Source organism: Pelophylax lessonae (genome assembly GCF_965119305.1).
Source record: "Pelophylax lessonae genome assembly, chromosome: 2".
Classification (NCBI taxonomy): domain Eukaryota; kingdom Metazoa; phylum Chordata; class Amphibia; order Anura; family Ranidae; genus Pelophylax; species Pelophylax lessonae.
Genome location: NC_138769.1, coordinates 656,564,035 through 656,587,053, shown reverse-complemented (window position 1 = coordinate 656,587,053; position 23,019 = coordinate 656,564,035). Strand labels below are relative to the sequence as shown.

The 23,019-nt window shown below is 46.3% G+C and overlaps 1 protein-coding gene across 1 annotated transcript in view; it reads right to left on the bottom strand.

Moving 5' to 3' along the window:
- Window positions 1-23,019, bottom strand: part of LOC309547015 (histone-lysine N-methyltransferase SETDB2-like) — a gene marked incomplete at its 5' end in the record, with an annotated part of 79,930 nt that overhangs the window by 45,511 nt on the left and 11,400 nt on the right. The window contains one exon of the mRNA XM_082246789.1: window positions 1,154-1,213. Coding sequence (XP_082102915.1) covers window positions 1,154-1,213 — 60 coding nt within the window. The remainder of the gene's footprint in view (window positions 1-1,153; window positions 1,214-23,019) is intronic.

Genomic DNA, 23,019 nt, shown 5'->3' with positions numbered 1-23,019 from the left:
TCCCACTCCTTAGGGACCTGCCGAAGCTGATCCACTAAGTATTTGGTGAGGGGCTCTCTCAAAGAAACACCCCTCCGGATGGGGAGAGGCAAAAGACCCGAAGCACACAGAACCTCCCCTATAACATCAGGGCAAACACACACAACCCCCCCCCCCAAAAAAAAAAAAACAACACGCGTGCAGTGTAAGTGCTTGTGAATAAATAGTGCCAAACATTCTATGTTTAATATACAGCTGGACTTTTGGCCAGTATAAGAATTGGTGGAACCAAATGTCTTTCTGGCACCCCTGGGACGCCAGGCTCAGGGGGCACATTACCAGGAGCTCTTTGCCACATCCCAGCTGAGACAAATGCAGCCCCATTAAAGTCAGAAAGGCATTAGAACTTGGGGAGAATCCTGCCTTCAACGGGGGACAAGCCTGGCGTCCCAGGTCAGAATCAACCGGGGAGGGAAAAGGAAGATTACTAGCGAGCACCCCCCACCATATGGGCACTCCATTCGCCTTCCTAAAAATGTTAAGAAGAGATACTACACTTGATCTTAGCCAAAAGGCTGAGAAGCAATTAAAGTCACTAAAGATCTTTCTCTGTACACATTGCAGTGTGTAGGCAGCCATCTATAACCAATCACACTTAGAAGCCTATAGAGAGCTGCGGAGTGCAGATGACAGTGTGACTATACAAGGTGTAATTAACATTTGCATAATGAATTGTCCCGGGAAGTGCTCTGGATAGTAACTAAATGTCTGCAGGTACTTGGACGCACCAGCTGTATCATCCTACAATGAACATGCAAGTGCAGACAAGCCCAAAGGTTTTTAAAAATTAAGAAAGAATAAGAATGGCATGCTGGGGGACAATTAGGAACAAGTCAGCAGGGCATATTCCAAATTTCTATCCTGACATGTTCTCTTTTTGCAAAGGTTTGTCCAGGTATGCATTATCTGGCTCCTGGTTATTTATTATTATTTATAAGGCTACTGCCTAACACAGAATTAGGCATCCAAGTAAAGGAACCATGCTAAGAGAAAAATCAGGCTTAGGTGGCAGCATTATGAAGCTCAGATTTAAAGCAGGTTGTAGTGCTAGGCTAATAAACCACTTTGACACGGTTTCTGTAATGCAAAGGTGTCCTTAGAAATGCTTACTTACTGCAGTAAGGTGCTTCATCTAGTAAATGGTCATTCACCAACAGGAAGGCACTTGTATATTCTAAAAAGAAAAGAAAAATAAGTCACTATAGTCTCAATATATTTATTCCAGATAATTTGTTGGCTCAGGGAGCCACGTCTAAAATCAATTAATCAGGGAACAAGGTAAACAATGCCCCATTTACTGTGACAGTCACAATGCCACCCTGACAGCTGAAATGCCCTTACTTACTGAAAGCTGAAATGATCATTAGTATTATGCTGCGGAACTAACCAACTGGGTGATTGATCAGCCACTCAAACTCAAAGAACCCCCTAATAAACAATGGGCGAACCCTATGATGAGGATGGCTGATCAAGCACATAAGGCAGACTTGAAGCACCACTAAACATGAAATTGCAAATTATGTTAAAATGTTTTTAAAAGTTACTTTATTCCAGGAAATGATCATAAACGAATAATATATATTTGAAGTGACACATGTCACTCTTCTTGTTATCCCATCTAACAGTGTCTATGCAAAAAGCCAGTTTTAATTTCATTATTGATCAGTTTCTCCATGTCACAGCTCTAGCAATCCCTAGATGGCAGCTGTAAAACAAATAAATCACCAGTGTCACCAATGCATCATATGTAGATGATGTCACTGCAAGATCCAAGTTGTCAATTGTGCAGAGATAGGGTAATGATACTCTTACATGTAGCATTAAATATCGTATCACAAATCACAAGATCTTGGACTGCTCACGTTCATACACCTAATATTAAAAAAGAAGTCTGGCCAAAGCTTTTTTTTTCCTTTCTGGGTCACAGAAGAGCACTTAGCTTTCTCTCCTGTGATCCAGAGTCAGCTGAGAGTGGGCTGTTGCTGGGCCAAAAGCTGATGTGGGACAGCTGCAGCATCAGACCGGTGCTGCAGCATAGCGGTGAATACAGAGGTTTGTTTTTTTATACCCAAAATTTCTCCTTTAATCTTAGGAAAACAAAGAAGCCATAAAAGGAGTATGTGTTGCTACAACTGGTCTTATCTTAGTTATCTTTAGTATATTCCTCCCTCCTGTTTTGGTGCTAGTTGGTACAGTCTTTAGCTAGACACTGTATGCCACTCTCACTGTGCAGTGGTTCCTTTCCTTGCTTAGGAAAGTCATTATCTTCTTAGGCTTCAAAACTGGAAAAACATCCTCCGTACTGAACTTACCCAAGGTAGATCTGTGCTATATTCAACATCTGTGTCTTATTGAACAGTTAAGCTGCCTATGGATTAGGTCAAGTCAGCAAGCAGCCATACTGTTGACATAGACAGGGCAGGCCTAGGAGGCATATCATTACATTTTTCAGCATTTGAATCAGAACAGGGTAGAAAAAAAAAAACCTGTGAGACAGCTCAATATTGCATTTTATTGATACAATAACAGCTTGAAGAATCTGCAGTTTTTTTCAATCTGCTTGTAATTTAAATAGCAGAAATACTGCACAGTAATCTTTACAATAATATTGCATAGGTTCAAGTGCAAGAATTTTTTACACCACTTGATTATTCATATTGTGGTTGAAAACATGCTAGTAGAAGGCTGCTAGAGGATAGCAGTAACAGAAGTAAAAAACGGTGCTAGTAGAAGGCTGCTAGAGGATAGCAGTAACAGAAGTAAACAGCGCGGTGGATGGGGAGGCCAGCGGTGCAGGTTGCAGTGAAACAAGGAGGAGTCAGTAGTGACCAATGCACTGAAAAGGAGGGATGGGAGGCCAGCAAAGTAGATGAGCAGTGACCATGCTGTTCTACAGTGCCTTGCGAAAGTATTCGCCCCCTTTGAACTTTGCGACCTTTTGCCACATTTCAGGCTTCAAACATAAAGATATAAAACTGTAATTTTTTGTGAAGAATCAACAACAAGTGGGACACAATCATGAAGTGGAACGAAATTTATTGGATATTTCAAACTTTGTTAAATAAAAAAAATGAAAAATTGGGCGTGCATAATTATTCAGCCCCTTTACTTTCAGTGCAGCAAACTCCCTCCAGAAGTTTAGTGAGGATCTCTGAATGATCCAATGTTGACCTAAATGACTAATGATGATAAATATAATCCACATGTGTGTAATCAAGTCTCCGTATAAATACACCTGCACTGTGATAGTCTCAGAGGTCCGTTTAAAGCGCAGAGAGCATCAGGAAGAACAAGGAACACACCAGGGAGGTCCGAGATACTGTTGTGGAGAAGTTTAAAGCTGGATTTGGATACAAAAAGATTTCCCAAGCTTTAAACATCCCAAGGAGCACTGTGCAAGCAATAATATTGAAATGGAAGGAGTATCAGACCACTGCAAATCTACAAAGACCTGGCTGTCCCTCTAAGCTTTCAGCTCATACAAGGAGAAGATTAATCAGAGATGCAGCCAAGAGGCCCATGATCACTCTGGATGAACTGCAGAGATCTACAGCTGAGGTGGGAGACTCTGTCCATAGGACAACAATCAGTCGTATACTGCACAAATCTGGCCTTTATTGAAGAGTGGCAAGAAGAAAGCCATTTCTTAAAGATATCCATAAAAAGTGTAGTTTAAAGTTTGCCGCAAGCCACCTGGGAGACACACCAAACATGTGGAAGAAGGTGCTCTGGTCAGATGAAACCAAAATCGAACTTTTTGGCAACAATGCAAAACGTTATGTTTGGCGTAAAAGCAACACAGCTCATCACCCTGAACACCCCACCCCCACTGTCAAACATGGTGGTGGCAGCATCATGGTTTGGGCCTGCTTTTCTTCAGCAGGGACAGGGAAGATGGTTAAAATTGATGGGAAGATGGATGGAGCCAAATACAGGACCATTCTGGAAGAAAACCTGATGGAGTCTGCAAAAGACCTGAGACTGGGACGGAGATTTGTCTTTCAACAAGAAAATGATCCAAAACATAAAGCAAGGGGCGTGGCTTGCGCGCACACGGAATGGCCGCATAAGCCGATAGCTTGCAGTAGCCAGCCAGGAAAACTATCTCTATCGGGGACGGAACGCACACACTCACCTCTGCAGACTGCCCTGACTACTGGGGAGATGGCATCGAGGAAACAAAAGGACGAGCGGGGCCCCACCAAGCTCACGACCTTCTTCTCCAGGCCGCCCTCGCTACCAGGAAGGAACCAAGATGGCACCGCCAGGAGGCCTACACAGATCTGCCGGACGCAGATCCCTCCACCTCAGGGGACGGTCCCCCACTACAATCCCCTCCGGATTCTGCCCCAGCAACTCCGGTCTCTGGGAGCCCTGCTAAAGCGCGGATGCGAATGGATGGCCACAGTCAGTCAGACTCCGCAGTGAGTAAAAGCATGTACTCCATGCATTCTATGTCATCCCTGCAATCATCCATAGCAGCGTTCCCCACTACAGGGCAGCCAGTATTAGATACCACCATGAAGAACATGCTCATCACGTTTCAATCGTCCCTTATGTCCAACCTCTCTTCTATCATGGACAAGTTTGCATTTGAGATGAAACACATGGGGAATAGGGTACATTACATGGAGCAGAAAATGGAGGAATGTACTGATACTGTTAATGATTTAATAGATGCGTATACCGAGCAGAAGGAGGATAATGTTTGGATAAAAAACAAGCTGGCTGATCTAGAAGATCGTTTTCGCCGCAACAATGTCAAAATCAGGGGCATCCCTGAAGATGTTCCTCCTGCGGATCTCCAGCAATACGCATCCACCCTACTTTCCTCCTTAGTACCTGCCTTGACCCCTATCTAACTCACAATCGATAGAATCCACAGGCTGCCAAAACCCAGGTTTCTGGAAGCATCAGTTCCCAGGGATGTGCTATTGAGAGTACACTTTTACCCCGCAAAGGAGAAAATTCTGCTGGCATCTAGGACACTAGGTACTTTACCGGCTCCCTACACGCAAATCCAGTTGTTCGCTGACCTCTCCCAACACACGCTCCAACGGCGCAGACAGCTCAAAACGCTGACCAAAGCCTTAGCGAACCACAAGATCACTTACAAATGGCGCCATCCAGCGACTCTGATGGTTACCTATAATGGGATACCTCACTCTATATCCACAATAGAAGGCGGCATGAAATTACTGCACGCATGGGTTATCGTACCTGACCCACCGAGGGGCAAGGAGGGTACCCCCAGTTGTTTGGGACTATAAATGCCACTTAACACTGAAAAGAGTATACACCAGAGTATTAAAAGGAATCAATTTTTATTTATACACAAGAAGAAAAATGAATTGTACAATAAATGCATATTCCAAACAAAAATTGACTGGATATACATCAAAATTTAAAATTGCATGCAAGAACAGACCATCCTCGGCGCAGAAGACTCCTAGGTACAGCTGGTGGAGAAAACCGGACAGGATCCTACGAGTTTCGGGTATAATAGCAAAAACAAGGAAGAAAGCCGCTCAGGTGCAAGTTCAGCACTCGGTGCAGGTCAGATCCGCCATCCAAGCATGTAGACATCCAAAAGAGAGAGACCGCACTCAAAGATGTTAAATGAAAATCCTTAGGACTCCTTTATTCTCCATAAATCCAACAGACAGCAGACAGACAGTGCAATACACGAACAGACGTGTCGGGTTGACGCGTTTCACAATAAAAATCGCTTATTCATAACCACACACCTTGAGACTGTGGATGCCAGCAACCTTTTGTAGATAAACCAAGTAAAAGGTGGATAGGAATGTAATTGCTTACACCCTGAGTTAATTGGTACAAGAAGGCACACAGCTGTTCATTTAGCAGTCCACAGTCTCAAGCTGAAGACATTTAATTACAAAACATGTCTCCCTCCCTGCAGGGGGAGGGAGAAAGGGTTTCGGGTATAATACCCTTCTTCAGGGGTCAACCAGATTTCAAAACACTAAGTGTGCCAGGGGGAGTCTTCATATGGAGAGAGATGGACTGTTAATTAAAACGGTAAGTATACCGAAAGAGGAATACCGAGTCTCCCACAAACATAGTTCACTGAGTAAGAGGGTGAAAAAAGAGAAGCTAGCATGCGCCTAAGGTGCACGCAGAGGCCGCCAGCTCCCATAGGAGGCTACACACCTCCATCTTTGGAATACTCCATATAGCTGATGGACACCCCTACCTTACTCTGTTGACCTCTAGCCACGCTAAATACTCATCTATAACAGGTACCCATACATATATGTAGGGATTTCTTTGGTCAAGTGGATCACTGTGGCGCCCATGAGCACCTTAGGCGCATGCCAGCTTCTCTTTTTTCACCCTCTTAAATTGTTCTTGCATGCAATTTTAAATTTTGATGTATATCCAGTCAATTTTTGTTTGGAATATGCATTTATTGTACAATTAAGCGCTCCTCATTATGGTCCACTGCCACATCTTTGCACAGTGATTTACTGTGTGTCCAGGAAACCCTCTTCACCCTTGACGCCATGCCAAAATGCACCCATAAGAACTACCCGTTCATGTACTTTGCCTCTGGCAAGAAAAAGAGGAAAGGAGTATTAATTGCCGTCAGAGACACTCTGGACTTCCACCATCACGCAGACGTGATCGACCCTAAAGGCAGATTTCTTATTCTGCAATGCACGATCCTTGGAAAAAAATTCACCATCGTGAACTTGTATGCCCCGAATCAACACCAATTGTCATTTATAAAGTCAGTGGTAACCAAAGCAAAGGCTCTTGCCTTCGGAAATCTCCTCCTATGTGGAGATTTCAATCTTACACCTGATAGTGTTCTTGACTCGACAGCTAAACCCAAACGTCCTAACTAGGGTTGAGCGAACACGGACTGTATTATTCGTGTTCGTACCGAATAATTGGTTTTTTTGTTACCCGAACACGGACCCGAAAACTTTACTGTATATTCGGGTAAAAATCCGTGTTGGGTCGTTTTATTTCCGGGTTTTGTATGCATTGGCGCGCTTTTCATGGCGGGCTTTCAACAGCCAATCAACAAGCGTTTAACTGGTGTGCCTTAAGCCATCCCAGCCATGCCTACAAATGTATTAGTAGCTGTGATTGGCCATCTGAAGCATGTGACCAAGTCTTTATAAGTTCGAGCCAGCGCCGCTGCGGCGTCATTCTGCTGTGTAGTTCAGGGACAGAGCACACATTATACGTGCTGGCTGCTGATTAGGGACAGACAGGCAGGCAAAACTCATTTGTGTCCGCATAAAATTGAGGGACAGGTCGGAGTGTGTTAGGCAGGGCGAGTTGTAGGCATTTTAGGGCGAGGCTGCTGATTTTTAGGGTCAGTTTTCTACGATTGATTTTGCTGTGTGGGGGGGGTTTGCAGTGACCGATCTACGATCTTATCAATCCTTTTAGGGAGAGAGGCTGCTGATTTTTAGGGTCAGACAGTGTGTTCTACAATCGATATTGCTGTGTGGGGTGGGGTTTGCAGTGACCGATCTTATCAATCCTTTTAGGGAGAGAGGCTGCTGATTTTTAGGGTCAGACAGTGTGTTCTACAATCGATATTGCTGTGTGGGGTGGGGTTTGCAGTGACCGATCTTATCAATCCTTTTAGGGAGAGAGGCTGCTGATTTTTAGGGTCAGACAGTGTGTTCTACAATCGATATTGCTGTGTGGGGTGGGGTTTGCAGTGACCGATCTTATCAATCCTTTTAGGGAGGGAGGCTGCTGATTTTTAGGGTCAGACAGTGTGTTCTACAATCGATATTGCTGTGTGGGGGGGGGGGGGTTTGCAGTGACCGATCTTATCAATCCTTTTAGGGAGAGGCTGGAGATAGGCAGGTGTCAGTGGTCCACATCGATTTTGCTGTGTGTGGGGTGCAGTGAACACAATCTTTTTTGCCCACTTAGGAGGAGGGAGAAAAGTCTTTTTCTATCAGTCACTGTGTGCAGCGTTTGTCCTTCAGCTGTGCTGTGCTGACTCTGATCATACACTGCTGTGTTCAGTGTTCAGTTCACATGTGCTATTATTGAGTGGTTTCAAAAATCATACACTTTTTTCTATTCCACTATTCAATATACAGCCTTGGGTTAAAAAAAATTAAATTGTGGCCTGCAGCAGAGCTGAATGATATAAGACACTGCTGTTCACATCATGTGCTATTGATAAATCACACCAATTTTATATCATATTTTCTATTCCACTATTCAATAAAAACCTTTGGGTATCAATTAAATTGCGGGATAGTCTGTGTTGGTACGTGTGAGATACACCTTTCCAAGTTTTTGGGGTTCATCTCATACTTCTGAAGATTTGAGGGTGTTGCCTGTTCCAAACTCCTCCTACTCTTCATCCTGCCTTTAGGGGTACAAACAATAGTAATTGGGGCCTAGTGTGGTTCTGTACGTGTGAGATACATACACTTTTTTTGATCATATTTTCTATTCCGCTATTCAAAACCTTTGGGTATCAATTAAATTGCGGGACAGTCTGTGTTGGTACGTGTGAGATACACCTTTCCAATTTTTGGGGCGCATCTCATACTGCCGAGGATTTGAGGGTGCTTCAGTCTGCCTCCTGCCTGTTCCGAACTCCTCCTACTCCTCATCCTGCCTTTAGGGTACAAAAAATTGTAATCGGGGCCTAGTTTGTGTTTGTACGTGTGAGATACACCGTTTTGTAAAATTTGTCCTATTCCGCTATTCAATATACACCCTTTTGGAGTGTAAAAAATTAAATTGCGGGATAGTCTGTATCGGTACATGTGAGATACACCTTTTTAAATTTGTTTGGCGCATCTCCTTCTACCGCCGAGGATTGCAGGGCGCTTCAGTTTGCCTCCTGTTCCCAACTCCTCTTCCTCATCCTGCCTTTAGGGTACAAAAAATTGTAATCGGGGCCTAGTCTGTGTTTGTACGTGTGAGATACACCGTATTATAACATTTTTCCTATTCCGCTATTCAATATACACCCTTTTGGAGTGTAAAAAATTAAATTACGGCATAGTCTGTATCGGTACGTGTGAGATACATCTTTTAAATTTGTTTGGCGCATCTCCTTCCACCGCCAAGGATTGCAGGGCGCTTCAGTTTGCCTCCTGTTCCCAACTCCTCCTACTCCTCATCCTCCCTTTAGGGTACAAAAAATTTTAATCGGGGCCTAGTCTGTGTTTGTACGTGTGAGATACACAGTTTTTTATCCTATTCCGCTATTCAATATACACCCTTTTGGGGTAAAAAACATTAAATTGCGGCATAGTTTGCATATTTGACTGTGAAATACACCCGTGCGATACTGTTGTTGTTTTGTTCCGCTATTCAATAAACACCTTTCTAGGGCAAGATCTTAAATTACAGAAATAGGAGGAGACCGTCAAATAGGGGCCGTGGCCTGGGTCGTGGTGCTGCTGGTAGAGCTCCTGTTGCAAGGAGAGGACGTGGTCGATCTGTGCCAGCTACACGCACAAGTGAAACACCTTCCTCAAGTGTTAGTAGGCGACAGAACCTGCATCAGTATTTGGTAGGGCATCATACACCTCTAGAAGTGATGAGGCCAGAACACGTAGAGGCGATAGTAGATTGGTTTGCTGCTGACACTGCCTCCAGTTCCTTCACATTGTCTCCCACCCAGTCTACTGCAGAAAGGTCAGAGTTGGCACCTGCAGCCGATGTCCAACCGTATTTCACCTCACCTCCTTGCAAATCAGGCAAGCAGTCTGAGCCCCAAGCCATACAGCAGTCTCTTGTTCTTTTTGAGGACTCTGTCAGCAGGGTTTCCCAGGGCCATCCACCTAGCCCTGCCCCAGAAGTGGAAGAGATTGAGTGCAGCGATGCCCAACCGCTTATTTCTCAAGATGAGTACATGCAAGGACCATCGCAGCACGTCTCCGATGACGACGAAACGCAGGTGCCAACTGCTGCGGCGTTCAGAATTGTGGAGACCGACAAGGAGGGCAGGGGTGAAGACTGGGTGGAAGATGATGTGGAGGACGATGAGGTCCTCGACCCCACATGGAATGAAGGTCATGCAGGTGACCTGAGTAGTTTGGAGGAAGAGGCGGTGGTCGCACAGAGCCAACAGCACAGCAGAAGAGGGAGCAGGGTGCAGAAGCGGAGCGGCCGTGCCCTAGACACTACGCCTGCTACTGCCCAACGCAGCAAGGGAACGAGCGCACCAAAGCCAGCTCAAAGGAGTTCTCTAGCGTGGAAGTTCTTTAGAAAATGTGCCGATGACAAGACAAGAGTGGTTTGCACCCTGTGCAATCAGAGCCTGAAGCGAGGCATAAACCTTCTCAACCTGAGCACAACCTGCATGATCAGGCATCTAAGTGCAAAGCACGAGCTGCAGTGGAGTAGACACCTTCAAAACCAAGAAACGTCTCTGGCTCATCCTGCTTCCTCTTCTGCTGCAGTCTCGGCCGCTCCAGCCACATCTGTAGTGATACCGGCACCTGCCACCTCGCAAACAGAGGATCTGTCAGCAACACCACCACCTGGGTCACCAACCATCTCCACAATGTCCCGTGGAAGCGTTCAGCTTTCCATCTCCCAAACACTTCAGAGGAAGAGGAAGTACCCCCCTACCCACCCGTGATCCCTGGCCCTGAATGCCAGCATTTCAAAATTCTTGGCCTTTGAAATGCTGTCATTCCGTCTGGTGGAGACGCACAGTTTTAAAAACCTTATGTCGGTGGCTGTCCCACAGTACGTCGTGCCCAGCCGCCACTACTTTTCCAGGCAAGCCATCCCTTCCCTGCACAACCAAGTGGGGGAAAAAATCAGGTGTGCACTGCGCAACGCTATCTGTGCCAAGGTCCACCTAACTACCGATACGTGGACCAGTAAGCACGGTCAGGGGCGTTATATCTCCCTAACGGCACACTGGGTAAATGCAGTTGCGGATGGGCCTGAGGCGGATAGCAATTTGGCGCATGTCCTTCCACCACCGAGGATTGCAGGGCGCTTCAGTTTGCCTCCTGTTCCTAACTCCTCCTACTCCGCTTCCTCATCCTCTACCGCCTCCTCATACGGACAGAGTAACACCTTCACCACCAACTTCAGCACGGCCAGGGGTAAACGACAGCAGGCAGTTTTAAAACTTGCCTGTTTGGGGGACAAACCACACACCGCGCAGGAGTTGTGGAGGAGCATGGAACAGCAGACAAATGAGTGGTTGCTGCCAGCGAGCCTCAAGCCCGGCCTGGTTATGTGCGATAACGGGCGAAATCTCATAGCAGCTCTGGGCCTAGCCGGTTTGTTGCACATCCCTTGCCTGGCGCATGTGCTGAATTTGGTGGTGCAGAGGTTCCTTAAAAACTACCCCGATATGTCAGAGCTGCTGCAGAAAGTGCGGGCCGTCTGTGCGCACTTTCGGCGTTCTCACCCTGCTGCTGCTCGCCTGTCAGCGCTGCAGCGCAACTTCGGCCTTCCCTCTCACCGCCTCATATGTGACGTGCCCACAAGGTGGAACTCCACCTTGCACATGCTGGAAAGACTGTGCGAGCAGCAGCAGGCCATAGTGGAGATTCAGCTGCAGCATGCACGCGTGAGTCGCTCTGCGGAACAGCACCACTTCACCACCAATAACTGGGCCTCCATGCAAGACCTGTGTGCCTTGTTGCGCTGTTTTGAATACTCCACCAACATGGCCAGTGCCGATGACGTCGTTTTCAACTTAACTATCCCACTTCTATGCCTCCTTGAAAAAACAATTTGGGCGATGATGGAAGAGGATGTGGCACAGGATGAGGAGGAGGATGAAGAGGTAACATTTCCAAGGCTTTCAGGGCAGTCATTCACAAGGGGCTCCGAGGGTGGTTTCCTGCACACACAAACGCCAGGTACACAATTGTCCAGCAGGGGCACAGTTCTGGAGGATAAGGAGGAGGAGCTGGAGGAGGAGATGGATCCATGTTCACAGCAGGGTGGCACCCAGGCCAGCTCATGGCCATCACTGGTGCGTGGCTGGGGGGATACAGAGGACACAGACGATACACCTCCCACAGCCTTTCGTTGCCTCTGGGCAGCCTGGCACACATGAGCGATTACATGCTGCAGTGTCTCCACAACGACCGCCGAGTTGCCCACATTCTAACTTGTGCTGATTACTGGGTGGCCACGCTGCTGGATCCCCGTTACAAGGACAATGTACCGTCCTTAATTCACTCACTGGAGCGCAATCGCAAGATGCGCGAGTTCAAGCGCACGCTGGTAGACGCGATGCTGCTGGCATTCCCACCTGACAGCGGGGCCACAGTGGAAGCACAAGGCGGAGGAGGAGGAGGAGGAGGAGGAGGAGGAGGAAGAGGTCGCCAACGCAACCAGGGCACCGCCAGCACCTCAGAAGGCAGGGTTAGCATGGCCGAAATGTGGAAAAGCTTTGTCAGCACGCCAGAACAGCAGCACCAGCAGCTCATATGGAACGTCTTAGCAGGAGGCAGCATTTCACCAACATGGTGGAGCAGTATGTGTGCACACGCCTAGACGTACTGAATGACGGGTCTGCCCCCTTCAACTTCTGGGTCTCCAAGTTGGGCACATGGCCTGAGCTTGCCCTTTACACCTTGGAGGTGCTGGCGTGCCCTGCAGCCAGTGTATTATCTGAACGGGTATTTAGCATGGCTGGGGGCGTTATCACAGACAAGCGCAGCCGCCTGTCCAGAGACAATATGGACAAGCTCACGTTCATTAAAATGAACCAGGCATGGATCTCACTGGACTTTTCCGTACCTTGTGCAGAATAGCGATGGATACAGACCTTACCCAGCCATTGTTCTATTTTTGCTCTTACTCTTTTGGGGTGTACCCTCATTTAAAATTTCTGAAAAGAAGCAGTGTTGGCTACCTCGTCCTCCTCAGGGCCAGATTAACGTAGGGGCTATTGGAGCTGCAGCTCCAGGCCCCTACCTTAATATAGGCCCCGGGTTGGCAATATTCACTGTTACCGCTCTTCTGTCACTTGTAAACACAGAAGTCTGGCTTCTATGCTCGCTTCCCCAGGCAGCTCCCTCAGAACCTCCCCACACAGCACGAAGGCCGGACAAGGAGGGACAGTTGCCGATGCATGGATGTGTTTATGGGCTTCAGAGACAGCATCCCATGTTGAATTAGGCATGCATGGCTGCACCCTTCCTCCTCTGGGTGCATGCCAAGGCACGGCCCTTAAGGCCCTTCAAAATCCTCAGCACCAAGCCCATGATGCTCTTAATCCGTCCCTGGTCCTCCTCCACCGCCGCTTCCACCGACACCGCCCATAGGTGTGCGCAGCCTATTGCATTAGGGTGTGCACCCCAAAGTTTAAATACACATGCATGTGTTTGCCTACATGTACATGGCCCCGATACATTACTCTCCCTGCTGGCAAAGAGAAATAGAGCAGAGCAGGTCCGAGGAAGATCTTTCCCATCTCCTCACTGGCAAACAGAGCAATAATGCTATGTGCCCTAGGTGATTAGGGTGTGCCCAGGTACACCCGGCACACCCTGTGCGCACGCCTATGACACCGCCACATCCACCACCACCTCAACCTCCCTCCTACTCCATATGGGCCTCGTCCTTCAGAGATGAAGAACATGGTTTTATTTTTCTGGGGGTTTTTTTTGTTGTTTTAAGTTATTTCCCTATCCACATTTGTTTGCAGAGCACCTGCCATGGTCTTAACTACGTTTTGCTGCCATTTGCAGCACTCTAGCCCTTTCCATTGGTGTTTTAGAGCCATTTTAGTGCCTGAAAGTTCGGGTCCCCATTGACTTCAATGGGGTTTGGTGTCCGGGAAAAGTTCGGCAAAAGTCCGGGACACGGACCCGGACTTTTTTTTAAAGTTCGGCCGAACCCGCCGAACACGGACATCCAGGTGTCTGCGCAACTCTAGTCCTAACTCATCTCTCTCCAAATTTCTCTGGTCTCAGGAATTATATGTGTGGAGGTGCTGTCACGCGTCGGAGAGGGATTATTCGTTCCTGTCCCCGCATCACGGCACCTACTCCCGTATAGATTTATGCATATCTGATAAGAAAGTGTTGGAAAGTGTATCTGATGTGAAGCTCCATACTGCCACCTGGTCCGACCATTCACCATTGACGATCACGTTGACCTTGGGTCAGCATACGCAAGCTCCGTATGTCTGGAGACTACATAATCACCTATTGACTAACCCAACTTATGCCTCGGAAATCCAACAACATCTTCAGAATTACGTTCTAGACAATGCGACAGACGGCTCGGACCCGGTGACAGTGTGGAATGCCCACAAAGCAGTGTTGAGGGGAGTACTCATTCAACTTGGAGCTAGGGAAAGGAGAAAGAGGTCGCAGAGACTGAATGATCTTACTGAGCAATTAACTTCCCTAGACTCCCAAAACCAACAAAACCCCTCTAGGGCCCTCACTGACAAAATTTTCTCACTTAGACAGGATTTGAGATCCATGCTGATGGAGAAATATAGTGACACTCTTAAAAAGTGGAAAGTAAACTCGTATTCTACCAGGCAGAAGGCGTCTAAAGCCATGGCCCTTCGGATTAAAGGCCCTTCGGATTAAAGCCAGAATACAGTACATCTTTCATCCCCACACCAAAGACAAGCTACTTAAACCTAGTCTTATAGCAAACGCTTTTAGCACATATTATGAATCGCTTTATAATATCAAAGCTGATCCACATAGTCACCAACCATGTCCCGAAGAAATAGCAGCCTTCCTTGACCATATAAAATTTACCCTCCACCCCCCCCCCCCCCGATACATTGGAACTCCTTAACCAACCATTTTCTGACTTGGAAATTCTAAAAGCTATTTCTTCTTTCCCCAACCTGAAGTCTCCTGGTCCAGACGGCTTCACAGCCGAATATTATAAGCGGTTCTCCAGGTTGCTCACGCCTCTACTGGTTAAAATGTTCAACTCAGCTGCCACCTTCTCCTCCTTCCCAAAAGAGATGCTTAGCGCAATGATCGTGACTTTGCCTAAACCTGGGAAGGAACAAACCCCAACCCCAGAACTTTAGGCCAATTTCGCTTCTGAATCTTGATGCTAAACTGTATGCTAAACTGATTGCCATACGCCTACTTGATGTCTTGCCAACAATCATACACAAAGACCAGTAGGGTTTTACAAAGGGCCGCCAAGCATCTGATGCGACCAGAAGGGTCATTAATGCCATACACTACACCAAGAACGCCGGAACGCCTTCTCTGCTCCTCTCCTTGGATGCAGAGAAGGCGTTCGACAGAGTCCACTGGGGTTTCTCTCTGCTGTTCTACACAAGTTTGGAATCCATGGCTTCCTGTATAGAGCCATAATGGCTTTATACTCGAATCCATCGGCGAGGGTGCGCACCCCTGAAGCAATCTCCGCCCCTTTCGAGATTTCGAATGGTACTAGGCAGGGGTGCCCCCTATCCCCCATAATATTCAATATGGTAATGGAACCCCTAGCAGAACACATTTGCTCCAATTCTCATATCAGGAATTGACATTGCAGGAGCCCAACAAAAGATCAGTCGATTTGCAGACAATGTCATCCTTATGGTTACTAATCCTACCAGTTCCCTTCCCGAAATTCAAAAAATCTTTAACTGGTTTGGAGCGGTGTCCCTGTACAAAGTCTATGAAACTAAGTCACAGATTCTAAATATTGGAATTGATGCAGCCACCAGTGCCCTATTACAACATTGGTTCCCTTACACTTGGACGGACAACAATCTATCGCAGTGGTTCTTAACCTGGGTTCGATCGAACCCAAGGGGTTCGGTGGGTCAGTCTCGAGGGTTCGGCACACCCTCCGCTAGTACCACTTCGCTGTCAGGGACTATTTCTCCAGTTTCGGGCATGTCCTTCCGCTCCCGCTCCGCGCCGTCATCATGGAAATACATAACATCCAGTGGCGTAGCTTAGGGGGGGAGAGGGTGGGGGGGGGTTGCGACCGCACCGGGCGCAACATCTGGGGGGGGGGGGGGGGGGCGCATCCGCTTCACAGTGTCATGTCACTCACTCTGTCATGATAGGCTGGCCGCCGCCGCCCGCTGAGTCTGCTCGCACTCGCAGCTCTCTCTGCCCCTGGCTCACTCTCACTGCTGGCTGTGCTGCTCGGCTCCCGGCCGAATCCGATCCAGCCGGAGCCGGCGTCGCCAACTGTGGAGTGGTGGGGGGGGGGGAGACAGGTCAGGCGTGCGGTGCGGAGAGGGACTGTCTGGGGGAGGGACTAACCCATGCAGCGGCCGCCCAGCGCAGCGCGGGAGAGAACCACCAGGCAGCCACAGCAGCAGAAGAAGCAGGCAGGTGAGAGGCCAGAGAGCCAGTGGTGACAGTGGTGCTGCAGCCTGCAGGAGGAAAACCTAGCCTGTGATCGGGAGTCGGGACACAGGTGAAAAAAAGGTAGGACTGGAGTAGTACTGGCTGTACTAGTCTAGTGACTGACTGTCTGACTGACTGTGTGAGAACACTGAGAAGACTATGTAAAGGGGATCTATTTTATGGGGAACCTGGCCTGCTGTAAGGGGGGGAGATCTAAATGGGGGACGGGACCTCACCTCACCCTGGCCTGCTGTAAGGGGGGATCTATATGGGGACATGATCCCCCCATATAGATCCCCCCTTACAGTAGGCCAGGGTAAGGTGAGGTCCCCCATATAGATCCCCCCCTACAGCAGGCCAGGGTGAGGTTAGGTCACTCTGGGGTCCCCCAAATAGATCCCCCCTTACAGCAGGCCAGGGTGAGGTTAGGTCACTGGCGTCCCCCATATAGATCCCCCCTTACAGCAGGCCAGGGTCCGGACCTCACCTCACCCTTCCAGCTGTAAGGGGGGATCCATATGGGGGACCTGGTTCCCCATATAGATCCCCCTTACAGCATGCCAGGGTGAGGTCCCCCATATAGATCCTAGGTCCCCCATATAGATCCCCCTTACAGCAGGCCAGGGTGAGATGAGGTCCCGTCCCCCATATAGATCTCCCCCCTTACAGCAGGCCAGGGTGAGGTGAGGTCCCATCCCCCATATAGATCCCCCCTTACAGCAGGCCAGGGTGAGGCGAGGTCCCCCATATAGATCCCCCCTTACAGCAGGCCAGGGTGAGGAGAGGTGCCCCATATAGATCCCCCTTACAGCAGGCCAGGGTGAGGTGAAGTCCGTGGTCCCCCATATAGATCCCCCTCACTCTGGCCTACTGTAAAAGGGGTGATCTATATAGGGGACGGGACCTCACCTCACCCTGGCCTGCTGTAAGGGGGGATGCTGGACATAAAAACAAAGAAAAAGGAACAGACTTTGTTGCGAAAATGACATGAGAGTGGCACTTGCCAAGATAAAGCCGCGCATTTCTGAACTGGTCTCTGAAAGACAACAGCAGAAGTCACTCTAATTTGCAGTAAATATTCATTATTATGTTTTTGTGTGAAAATCATGTTTTAATGGTTTTGTTCTTTGTTCTTAATGGTTTTGTTCATTTTGTGCACCTATGTATAAATATATACCTAAAATAATATATACCTATGTTTTGAATTTGAAAAAATATAATAATTGTGGGAGGTGCATCTTCTTGAACACTGCCAGCCTCCCCAACCAGGAGAAACCAGAGGACTGGAGTTGTTTGAGGTAATTTTGGAGACGACTGCGTGCCGGGATGTAGTTATGTAAGAAGAGTGTTTTTGGGTTCGCCGTCAGTTTAATGCCTAAATACGATAGATCAGTGGTTCTTAACCTTGTTGGAGGTACTGAACCCCACCAGTTTCATATGCGCATTCACCGAACCCTTCTTAATTGGAAAAATAAAATATGATATTTTCCGAACCATGCCTATCCCGGTACCTAAGAAATTTTTTCGCTCACTGCAATCCCTTATTTCAACTTACGTATGGCAGGGTAAGAAGCCTAGATGCTCACACGTAAAACTTATTAAATCGCATTCCCAAGGTGGAGCGGGCTATGTGGACATCTATGATTACTACCTTGCCTCTATCCTTACACAACTACGAGAATGGTTTGTCCCCGACAGCCCCTCTTTATGGCGGAGAATTGAGGAATCTTACTGCATCAAATCAGACCTACCTGCATAGTTATTGGCGACGTCCCTGGGGGCGAAAATCCCGTCTCACTTGCCTCCGCCCATGGTGGCTACTGTTACCGCTTGGAAAGTGTTGATAACCCAACATTCCAAAGGCCCCAGCGCGATAGATCTCACGATACCCCTGACAGCCCTCCACTCTCTGATGGTGAATACATGCTTTACCTCTTGGACCAAAAGAGGCATAACCAATTTAAACGACCTATAGAACGACTCCACAATAGTTCCATTCCCTACTCTACAGAATAAATTCCACCTACCCAACACTGATCTATTCTTACATATTAGAACTCGTCATTTCCTTTCCTCCATCTCCAACTGGCCACTGACTATTCAAGCCTCGGCATGGAAATACCTAAACTCTAGTACACCTCCTAAGGTCAAGGGCATCACTACATTTTATAATCTCCTTCAACAGAAGACATTCTTCTCCAAGTCGCTCCCCCATGTTCAATGGGAGAGGGACTTGGGTATGGAATACACAGACGTACAATGGACGCAGGCACTGAAATCTATCTATAGAAATTTGGTAGCCCAAAAGAAACTGCGCAAACGGTGATATCTGACAATAATAAAGAAATAAATATAAATATGTCAGTGTGATTAATTCAAATAAATATATGGGAAATTCCTTCCACAGTGCAAGCTGCAATAAAAAACGTGTAAAAACGTATAAATGTGCGATAAATTGGTTGAATTGCGCTCAACACTCAAAACACAAGAAAGTGCTTGTGTGCATAAATATAAAAAATATAAATACAAATAATCCTTAGGTGAATAAATACAGTGATAAAAAGTCCTTAAAGTGCCCAGTGCAACACGGATCTCTCAGCGAAAACTGAATACACTTTATCTTCATGTGAGGGACCTCCACCATAAAAACTCTCTCCACCCAGTGCTCAGGGTAAATACTCCTTACCGGAACTGGTGGACCCCTTGGTTATAGGGGGTCTCAAACAGCATAAATAATCCACAGATGCCTCCAAGCTATCCTTAGGATGTCCTTATAGGTAAGGCTCAGCTAGCATAGGGAACTCCAGGATGTATGGAGAAAAAGATAAAGGAAACTCCAATAGCGTAATACGTTCTAATACTCGGGGTTTAATAATAGAATTGCACTTACTCAAAACACAAAGTTCATAATGCCTTCATTCAAAAAGTACAGCATAGGTTCGGTGTACGAGACGCTCCTCCCGCTCCTGCGTACCACCAACCCGGAACTCAACGGTCTCACGTTCCCGACGCACGTTTCGTCAGTCGTGCTGACGTCATCAGGGGATCATGTGACCGTACGTTTCCATTCACAATAGAGGATTTCAGCTGACAACATCCAATCGCTGGCCAGCGGTTCCTGAACCGCCCATTCCCCACGGAATCATAGGTTCTCTCCCATAGCCAGGAAGTTCACCGTGGCCATCTTTTGTTTGGGCAAATCACCAGTGTAACTCGTCTTGCAACACTCAAACTTTAATTAGCAAGCCTGAATATACAATGATGCAATGGAGTTGGATTGCCAGACTTTCAGGCTCAATCTAATTTATTGACAGCAAGATTTGTAGAAAAAGGCTACAAACTTGAAGAGGTCACCAAAACCAGAGACTTGTACATCGGATGCCTAGGAGTGAGTTGTTAAAAACTAAAAAGAAGGAAACAGAGACTAAAGGGGAACTGGTGTTTTTAACCGATTTTAACAGGAATTATAAACAGATTGAAGCAATTGTGCGTAAGCACTGGTCGATTTTATTAAAAGATAAAACACTCAATAAAGTCCTTCCCAAAAGACCGCATTTTATTTATAGGAAGGCCCCAAACCTGAGACACATGCTGGCACCAAATATACCTGATCCCCCAAAGAGAAAACCAACCTTTTTGGACGTGAAAGGTTTTTTTCCTTGTGGTAAATGTAATGCCTGCCTGATGACGAAGAAAAACCCTAGCTTCCAGTCCAAAGTCACAGGACAACAAATTGCAATTAAAAAGCTCATTTCATGCAGATCCACCCATGTGACCTACCTAATAAGCTGTCCATGTGGATTACAATACATAGGCAGGACCACACGAGAGCTTTCCATTAGGATTAATGAGCATATTGGGAATGTAAGGAGAGGCTTTCCCAAGCATAGCCACTCCAACCATTTCCGTCTGTACCATAACAAAGATCCATCCCAGATGTCTTTTTGTGGTATTGACACAGTAGATCGCCACTGGAGAGGGGGAAATATGACTAAAAAAAAATCTCTATGAATGAAACCCAATGGATCTACAAAATGCAAACTTTACAGCCGTCGAGTATGAATATTGACATCGACCTAAATTGTTTCATTTCAAATTTTTAAAATTATTAAAAATACTATTAATTTTAATCTTTATCCCATAAAAAAAAAAAAAAAAAATTTTTCAACCGTTCACCATTAAATCTGCCTTTTTAATATATAATATTAAATAAAATAATTTTAGGGATTAACCAATTAACTACACATTAATTTAATTGAATTTTAGGATTTTATACCTTCAGGGATATGTTGAAAAAAATAAATTTATTTTTAATAAATTTTTAATAAATTTTTATTATAATAAAATCTCATATGTAGTATGGTTTAATATACTCGATTGGGGGCAATATATATAATTATAATTCCATTTATTGTAAACAGCATTCCATCGCTCTAATTTGATATATATTGATTAATATTTAGCGCTAAACTGATTAATCATTAGTCTGGCAATCCAACTCCATTGCATCATTGTATATTCAGGCTTGCTAATTAAAGTTTGAGTGTTGCAAGACGAGTTACACTGGTGATTTGCCCAAACAAAAGATGGCCACGGTGAACTTCCTGGCTATGGGAGAGAACCTATGATTCCGTGGGGAATGGGCGGTTCAGGAACCGCTGGCCAGCGATTGGATGTTGTCAGCTGAAATCCTCTATTTATTGTGAATGGAAACGTACGGTCACATGATCCCCTGATGACGTCAGCACGCCTGACGAAACGTGCGTCGGGAACGTGAGACCGTTGAGTTCCGGGTTGGTGGTACGCAGGAGCGGGAGGAGCGTCTCGTACACCGAACCTATGCTGTACTTTTTGAATGAAGGCATTATGAACTTTGTGTTTGAGTAAGTGCAATTCTATTATTAAACCCCGAGTATTAGAACGTATTACGCTATTGGAGTTTCCTTTATCTTTTTCTCCATACATCCTGGAGTTCCCTATGCTAGCTGAGCCTTACCTATAAGGACATCCTAAGGATAGCTTGGAGGCATCTGTGGATTATTTATGCTGTTTGAGACCCCCTATAACCAAGGGGTCCAACAGTTCCGGTAAGGAGTATTTACCCTGAGCACTGGGTGGAGAGAGTTTTTATGGTGGAGGTCCCTCACATGAAGATAAAGTGTATTCAGTTTTCGCTGAGAGATCCGTGTTGCACTGGGCACTTTAAGGACTTTTTATCACTGTATTTATTCACCTAAGGACTATTTGTATTTATATTTTTTATATTTATTATATTTATGCACACAAGCACTTTGTGTTTTGAGTGTTGAGCACAATTCAACCAATTTATCTCACACTGAAATCTATCTACTCGACGACATGTAATTCCAACTTATGGGAATTGACCTTGAAACTGTCACCTCCGATGGTACCTCACTCCAGACAGAATTCATAAATTCGACGAGAATTGTAACGGTGAGTGCTGGCGATCAAGTGGGTACTCTTTTCCACATCTTCTGGCAGTGCCCACGTATCCAGACTTTTTGGCAGGAGGTACTCTCCTTAATATCCAACGTGACGAACACCCCGCTCACTCCAGAACCTGGACTAGCACTGTTATCTCTGAGCTCTGAGAAGATACCCCACTCACTGAGGCACACAATTACCCACTGCTTGCTTGCAGCCAGATTACTTATAGCCAGGTCTTGGAAACAGGAGTCACCACCTCTAATTCAGGGACTGATTGAGATGGTTACAACAAATCACTCCTACGAACGATCCTTGTCCCTGAAAAATCAATCCACCACCCGTATGACTAAGCTATGGCAACCTTGGATTTCTTGGTTAAACAGGTCATAATCCGTGACCCACTCCCATTAGGTTATTAAGGGTTTGCTCTGCTGGGGTCCGGTGTCCTGGAGATGGACACAGTGTGGTTCCCATTAGGGGTGTGCGTCTCTGGGACACCCGGATGCCGGCGGCATGCGACCCTACCGAAGGGCTATATTCCCATTTTTGCTTAATTTGTGATGTTGGCGACATCTAGTGGTGGTGGATAGGTATTGCTCCAACTTTGGTTCTCTTGATTCCACTGTCGTTTTCATTATGCAACAGATTGTGCCAATAGGAAGACTACTTACTTAAGGATGTTATCTCTGTACTCATATTTACTGCTCTCCATGTGCATATTATGGTTATACTGTTTTGGACGACTGTTTATGGGAATGGTACTTCCCGAATGTTTGTACTTTTATGTTGAAAATGTTAATAAAAAGATTTATACAAAACATAAAGCAAAATCTACAATGGAATGGTTCACAAATAAACATATCCAGGTGTTAGAATAGCCAAGTCAAAGTCCAGACCTGAATCCAATGGAGAATCTGTGGAAAGAACTGAAAACTGCTGTTCACAAACGCTCTCCATCCAACCTCACTGAGCTCGAGCTGTTTTGCAAGGAGGAATGGGCAAAAATTTCAGTCTCTCGATGTGCAAAACTGATAGAGACATACCCCAAGCGACTTACAGCTGTAATCGCAGCAAAAGGTGGCGCTACAAAGTATTAACTTAAGGGGGCTGAATAATTTTGCACGCCCAATTTTTCAGTTTTTTATTTGTTAAAAAAGTTTGAAATATCCAATAAATATCGTTCCACTTCATGATTGTGTCCCACTTGTTGTTGATTCTTCACAAAAAATTA